At 40.0% G+C, this 7,804-nt stretch overlaps 1 protein-coding gene across 2 annotated transcripts; it reads right to left on the reverse strand.

Moving 5' to 3' along the window:
- Positions 1 to 215: 215 nt before the first annotated feature.
- On the reverse strand, positions 216 to 7,519 carry TRIM22 (tripartite motif containing 22). Of its 2 annotated transcripts, none has more exons than XM_021685294.1 (7): positions 7,055 to 7,519; positions 6,387 to 6,482; positions 5,515 to 5,745; positions 2,913 to 2,935; positions 1,599 to 1,699; positions 1,274 to 1,300; positions 216 to 1,016 (listed from the first exon to the last, which is right to left on the reverse strand). In XM_021685294.1, exons 1-7 carry the CDS (start codon positions 7,463 to 7,465, stop codon positions 421 to 423), a joined length of 1,485 nt encoding a protein of 494 aa, XP_021540969.1. In that variant the 5' UTR covers positions 7,466 to 7,519; the 3' UTR covers positions 216 to 420. The 2 variants fall into 2 exon arrangements, with proteins under 2 accessions (XP_021540969.1, XP_044775325.1); XM_044919390.1 differs by having other exon boundaries at positions 5,515 to 5,733; positions 7,055 to 7,515.
- Positions 7,520 to 7,804: the final 285 nt, after the last annotated feature.

Consider the following 7,804-nt stretch of genomic DNA (forward strand, 5'->3'; position numbering starts at 1 on the left):
TGATGTAATTAGGGTGGGTCCTTTTCCAATCTGACTGGTGTCCTTTTAGAAAAAGGGAGATTTAGGCACAGAGAAATGCAAAATGGGAAGATGATTTGAATAGATACTGAGAGAAGACAGCCATCTGCAAGGCAAGGAATAGACCCTTCCCTCATAGCCTTCAGAAAAAAAAAACAACTCTGCTGACACCTTGGTCTTAGACTTCCAGCCTCCAGAACTGTGAAACAAGAAATTTCTGTTGTTAGCCTTTGTTTGGGGGGACTTTGTTACAGCAGTCCTAGCAGACTATTCCAAAAACATTCTAAATTGAAAGATGGAGAAAAGAAGGAGATGTGTTCAGAATGGTGCAGATGAGCTCAGGTGTAGATGAACCCCAGGACAAGGGGCGTTACACAGAAGTAGGAGAGGGACTAAGAAGATTCAGGAAGTCGGTGTGCACAGGGTGATTGGGCGTTGACAGTTCCAAGGATTGAAATATGGGCAGGTAGTCCGAGAAAACTGACAATTAGAAAACTTGTAGATGACTGACCCATGGTTTGTGACATTGAAAAATGAGACAATACGTGCTTCACAGTCTAGGAAAACCCCAACACGACAAGGAGGAACAGGCATAAAAAGAGTCAAGACCTTGGGATCAGAGGTGGAAGACTCCTCAAAGACCTTATACTCAGATCCATTCTGTAACCCAATAACCCAGTAGCCAAATTGAGGTGTGTATCTGGAGTAAACATCTGGACGGTTTACATTCGGATCAAAAACAAACCCAGAGCTCCCTTTTCTCTTGAGGTTTCTTACTTTACTGTACACCCCGAGGATCCAGGCAATCTTCTCAGACACATCTACTTCCCAGTAATACTTCCCTGAGGAGAAATATTGGCAGCCCAAGACATCAAAAGCAGAGAAATCACATAGAAATATATTTTTAAGCGAGAAGTTGTGCACAGCTGTCACTTGTCTTTTATCAGCAGAAAGGGCAATATTCGAAATAGCATTGACTGGCTTCAGGATCACGTCCACTGTAGGAAAAATGACAGGGTCAGGTGATAGATACAGAGTAGGTGTGTCTTGTGACATGGGAGGTGGAATATCAGGAATTGACTGGGAGGAACTTATGTTGATGGGTCAGAGATGACTAGAACACTTAAGAACTGTTGTATGAATGGGTGTTTGGGGAGGAACACATGAAGCTAAGATCATAGGGCCTGATAGTAACCACAACGTCTAAAAAGGGATCAGAATATGGTGATTTGAAGAACCTGTAACTCCTTCTTACCCCAGTAGCGTTGGACCTCTGTCAGCTCTGAAATGACAAAAGTTTCAATGATGTTGTTAGAAGCAAGGAGTAAACACTGATATCTATCTTCTCACTAGAATAAGGATAGGGAGGGGAATCCTGTGAGGCTATGAACTGGTGAATGAGATGATGAACCAGACACCTTGACCATTCCCCTTAGGTCTGATCACACCTTCAGCATTAGAGATCTATCTCTCATTGTCAAGCCTAGATCTTCTCTCATCTAGAAACAACATCCTCTCTCCCATTTTGCCCTGATACTACAAGAATTCCACACCCACAAACTTCCTCTGACTCTCCTTACCTTTAAACACTTGCAGCATCCCACACAAATCTGGAATTAGGAATGTACTCTTCAGTTTCTTGGAAACAATGTTTGGCTTCTTCAAGGTCCAGCTCTCACTCCTAGAGAAGACAAAAATTGATCACCCCACACTTCTGACCTTGTGTCTCTGCAAGACCACTGTTTCCCTTACTTTTCACTCCACTGATGCACTTGAATTCTCTCCACTGGAGACACTGAGGAAGGGGGGAGGATGGAATGAGCACTGATGCTGCAACCAGAAGAAATATGCTCATATCTACCTTTCCATTTACCTCTGTGTGACCTTCAGAAGATCACCTCAAAGAAGCTCATGCTCTTCATTCTAAAATGGAAAAATTAACTGCATACTCTATTCCTTAAAAATAATAAAACTAGATTAAATAATGGTGCCTTTAAAAGGTATTTGATACCTCTAAAAAAAAGTATTTGATATATGAAGTAGTCACTGCCATCTTAGTGGTTCCACCTGGGACAGGCCAAAGATGTAAGTTCCCAGGCAGGTGATCAGTAAAGAAGCTCCAGAGCCCGGCTACTGAAGGATTTAGGTTATCAAGTATGGAGCTCCTGTATTAAAAGTCTGAAGGGTCTCCAAAGCCTCTTATCCCAGTACAGAAGTCCAGATATTGATATTTGAGGTTATATTCTCTGGGGAAACATTACAAATATCTGGAAAAGGAGAAGTTATGACACCAAATTAATAGTGGTCTGAATTTCATGTGTTTGGGAAGACCTTATACTGCCAAGTAGGTAGGCAACTTTAGACACAAGAAGACCATATTTTCTACAAGATGCTAAAGTGTGTAAGCAAGATGAGATTAATTATTGGCACCAGGATGAAAGCCACTATTCCCCAAAACTGGAGACTTTTGTTTTTTTTTTTTTGGAAGTCCAAATAAAACCACTAGAAAGACCTTGTTTCTTCTAACATCAGGAAGAAAATAAATGCAAAGGAGCTGTCCTTGTGGAAAATTTGGGGGCCTGGCAGATGGAAGATAGGGTCTTCTCTGAAATAAGATAGGCACCTATGAAATACGGAAACAAACTGAGGCAGAGACTGAGGTTTGACCAGAATGAGTGAAATCATGGTCTTATTGGCCCTAGCTCTGTGACCTCCCACCACCCAAATTCCACTGAAAACCTTCATCTTTGATCAAAAATTTGAAATGATATAATTCCCAAATTCCCCAGCTCTGTGTTTTTCTTTTTTTAATCTTGATTGATCCCAAGATAACTCTCATGGCTCTAATTCTGTCCTCACATAAAAAAAGACCATACCTGGTCTCCCACACATACCTTTTCATGACATAAATCATATCCTGGGGAGAAGAGAGAAAACATGAGTCAAGTATAGGATTGCCATATTTAGAAAATAAAAATGAATGGTTAAAATTTAATTTTAGGTAAATAACAAATATGCTTTAGTTTAAGTATGCCTCCTACAATATTTAGGATACCAGGATACCCTTCTACCAAAAAAAACCCCAATTTATCGTTTATCTGAAATTAAAATTTAATTATGCATCCTGTATTTTGTCTGGCAACCCTCCCAGGAGTTATAAGCCCTCCTACCTTAAAATATTTTATCCACCTTAGATCCCTAAAGCCCCTTGGTATGATGTGAATAGATTATCAGAGTATGGAGGACAAAATGTAGAGATAAGACCAAGATCAACCATCCCAAGGACTCATGTGAGGATGTTAGAAAGATGATTTTCAGTATTTGGAGATGGGATATATTTAAAAAGAAGGTAAGAGACTTGACATTTAAAAAAATACATTCATGAGAAGACCTCATTAATTCATTATGCTTTTATTTATTCTAGAGACAAATAAAAGTGAAACCCATATTTGCCAGACATCATTCCAGGCTCTGGAAAGTCAAATATGAATAATCAATAATAATAGTTCTCAAAAAGTATACTTTCTTTTGCTGCAGGTACAAGTAAACAAGAACTTCAAACAAATGTTTCTCTGACTTCCCTCTACTCATTCTATATACCTCCTCTACACTACCTACAAGTAATCTTCCCAATTTTTAAGCATGAAATAAGCCACAGGAGCCAGAACCTGAGGAAGTCTAAAATGTAACTTACTATTTCCCAACTATGTACATTCCATTGTCCAAAATGATACCAATATCTACTCAAGTCACTGTTTTAGAAACTATAATATCCTACTCTGAATTCCAATATTGTATTGTCAGTCCAGTCTATATCCTCAAAATATTTTAGCCATCTTTTTATTCCCAGCATAGCCATTATTTGCCTTATTTTTTGAACAGAAATGTAACAATATATTTAGTTTCCCTCTCTCTAGCCTAACCCCTTTTATACCAACAATGACTTGGCCACCAGTTGGCTCTACATCCTCAGATAAAGTTTTATTCTCTGTATTAAGCTTTTTTTGTTGTTATTGTATATGACTAAAACTGGTTTAAATTTAAAAGAAAGAAGAATAAATTCCAGGGCAGGTGTAACTTTAGTCATACCTAGGTTTTTAAATGAAAATCTTGTCATCAGAATCTGTTCTTCTCAAAATTCTATTTTCCACCTGCAATATTGACTTTCTTCTTAGACTGTATGGAATCAACTTGAATCTCCTGGTTTAAATGATAATCCCTGATATATTACTTAGTGAAAAAGAGAACTTTTCTTTCTAGTCATGATAATAAAATTCTAAGCCATAAAAATTGACCTAAATTGGGTCAGATGCATATCTTAAAATAATTACTGCATCATTGGTAAACATATAGGAATCTGATATTCTGATTTACCTAGAATTGAGAGACACATACCTCCCTGATGCTGCTGATTTTATAAAACCTAACCAACTACATGGACTGAGGGTAAGGATGGTTCCTTAATGGGTAATTCAAGAGGTTGTTATAAAAAAAAAAAAAAAGTAATGAATTGAGGTTGGACAAACAAATATCCCATACAGCCCATCCCTTCACTGGCTACCATCTCCTCACCCTTTTTAACAAATTATTTCTGCCAAAAAAAGGCTCAACATAATACAATGGTTACAATAATTTTAAACATGGATGACTTATATCACATATAAATTATAATTTAAGATCAATTAAAGATCTAAACTTAAGATCCAAAAGTATAACAACACTGTTAGAAGAAAACAAAAAGAAAAATCTTCACAATACTGGATTTGGTAATGATTTTTTGGATATGACCAAAAAAAAGCACAGGGAATAAAATAAAAATAACTAAGTTGGACCACAACGAAGTTAAAAACTTCTGTGCATCAAGGGACACCAGGAAGACAGCGAAGAGACAATGCACAAAAAGGGATAAGATATTTGCAAATCATATATCTGATAAGGTATTAGTATAGAGAATATACAACAAACTCCTACAACTCAACAACAAAAAGCAAACAACCCAACTGGAAAAACAGGGAAAGAATCTGAATAGATGTTTCTCCAAAGAAGATATACAAATGTCCAATAAACCACATGAAAAGATGCTCAACATTATTGGTCTACACTCAGGAAATGCAAATCAAAACCACAGGTATTGCACAGTCTGGACTCAACACAACAAGAAAATCAAACATAAACAGAGATTTGTGTTATTTGACTAAACTTAGTGAAGAGTTGCCTTACAAATGCAAGATGACAGATAACGGGAGCTTTTGAAGAATTTCTCTCCAAATTTTTTGCACTGCCTTTTATAAATTACTAACAATGGCAATTTCGCTTGTCGTTCATACTTTGAATTATCCGTAGGACACTTGAAATGACAGAGAAGAGGTACTGAGGGGCCCAAGAGCCTTGAATGTCACCAGGGGGAAGAAAGTGCGGGGACCCAGCAGAGAAGGAAATTTTGTCTCTGTATTGCCCCTGAATCTCATCATGTAGGAGCTCCAACCCAAGACTTACCTGCACTGTGTCTGCTGACGACCCCCATATCTGATGCTCAATGTCTGAGATGAGCTCTCTCAAGCACTGCTTCTGCCGGGCCAGCTGGTCTCTGGCCACTACCAAGTTATCCAGCACATTCACTTCATCTTCCTCCAGCTTTTGCAGCACCCTCTTCTCCTCGCTGTCCAGGGTGGCTCTTATTTCATTAAACCCTTTCAGAATCCTTTGTCTCTCAGTCTGCATATGATTCTTTGGGGATGAGAAGAGAAAGAGGCAGTCAGTCTGTCTGGCCAAGGGCCTACATTGTCTGGGCCTGGGAGCCAAGACAAGAACTATTTTCCTCAGGGACTTCTCAAAGAGAAGGGAACAGGCAGTGAGCAACTACTGAGAACGTCATTTCCCCACTATTTTCTCTTGAGTTTCTCCCAAAGGAATATATTAAAGTCTACTTTAACAAGGCCCACCCTGAGACACAAAGTGACATCTGGATGAGGCTTGGATTGCAGACACCTGTCCTGGATAATCATGCCACACTGCATAGGAAGATCTTCCACCCACAGCTCCTAAGTAGGGAATGCTGGGCTTTTCTCAGTGTGTTTTCTGGAAGTATTAGTGCCTCAAAGTTGATGATGGATATGGGACATGGGATTCATGAGTCATTTTTGCATTGCTTTCCTCCATGCCTTCACCTACAAATATTTGGTTTCACTTGTGATATTTGTACTCTCTGGCACCCAACCCCAACAGGGAAGGAATGAAATGAGGACTAATTGAGAATCCCCTGAACTCATTAATTCTGAGGTAACAGAGGAAGGGGCCTCCTTGTGACTGGACTGAGGTGCTGCCCAGTTTTCTGTTTCAGAACTCCCTCAGGAAATATCTCTTCCTGCCTTCCAGGAAGCTTTCTCCTCCCTGATGTCAGCTTCCAACTCCTCCATTTTCGGCTGCTCCTTCCTCAGCTTCTTCAGAGCTGCCTGGAGCTTTTCCTGTGAGAAAAGAATCACCAGAATCAAGCTATGAGCTTTCTTAGCACCTGGATAGAGGAAAGAAAACAGACTCCTCTCAGAAGAGACTAGGTTACAGAAATGAAACTGGTGATTAGAATCTAGGATGTAGACAAAAATCTGAAGAGATTAATGTACTCTGTATCCCTGGGTGATGCAAGCTACCATCCCTTGATTAAGAGTAACCTGATTATCTCTTTTCCTAGAGGAAGAACTGATCCTGCAGCAAGGAAAGTCCTTTCATCTCAGTGACATGTTCCCCACATCCAACCAACCGTGTTCCCTAGAAACCCTTCTGCTCAAAGGCACAATCAGAATTTATCTTGGGAAGCATTTCTCCACTCATCTGACTGCTCTTTGTAGCCTAGACTTATTTCTGATCAAATGAAAGAATGCACAAAAATATCCTTTAAATCTCAGAAGCTGAGCAAAGGGTATGGAAAGAGATAGCAGAGCTCAGTTCTATGATGACTAAGGGAAGAAAGTAGTTTAAAAAAGTGAAAGATTCACTTGAGGTACCTTTCTGCCCCATCTACCTTCACCCTTGGGCCTACCTGACATTCCATGACCACCTTTTCCATGAAGAATATTTGATGACCACGGTGCTCCACAGACTGGGCACAGTGCTGGCAAATGGCCTTCTCATCCTCCTTACAGAAGATCAGGAGTTTTTCTCCATGGTGCTTACAGAGATTTTTCTGCTGTGGGCTCACGTTCTCCCTGACTTTCTTCACTATATTGGCCAGGGGCTGATTAGGTCGGAGATTCCAAAACTGGTATTTACACTGGCATACTGGGCAGTTGCTTTCCCCTCCTTGGAGGGCCCCTGACTCCTTACTCTTTGCAGTGATGCAAGCTTGGCAGAAGCTGTGGCCACAGTCCAGGCTCAGGGGAATTGTCAGAAGATCCAGGCAGATGGGGCAGGTCACATCCTTCTGTATGTTCACCTGCACTGGAAAATCCATTGCAGTGTTGCCCTGGCTTCTTCTGTCCTGACAACTGAGGCTGTTCTTGCTCACAGACTCCTGCAGGGCCGGGAATGTTGAAGAAAGGCGGAAATAGAAAGGATACTGATTATGTAGAGATTTAGAGCAGGGCAAAACATTAATATACAATAAAGAAAAGAAAACAGACAAGAGGAGTGGGTCAGTAGCAGAATGAAAAGGGCTCTTGGTAATAATTACAAACATTTTACTCTCAGTTTATGTTGCATGACAAATTTCACCCCAGCAGGGCAAGCTTGCTAGTTTCTCTTCTTCTATTGGTAGGACAAACTGAAGCCCTTCCTACCAAGAATCTTGTGC

The sequence above is a fragment of the Neomonachus schauinslandi genome, chromosome 11 (genome assembly GCF_002201575.2).
Source record: "Neomonachus schauinslandi chromosome 11, ASM220157v2, whole genome shotgun sequence".
Classification (NCBI taxonomy): Eukaryota; Metazoa; Chordata; class Mammalia; order Carnivora; family Phocidae; genus Neomonachus; species Neomonachus schauinslandi.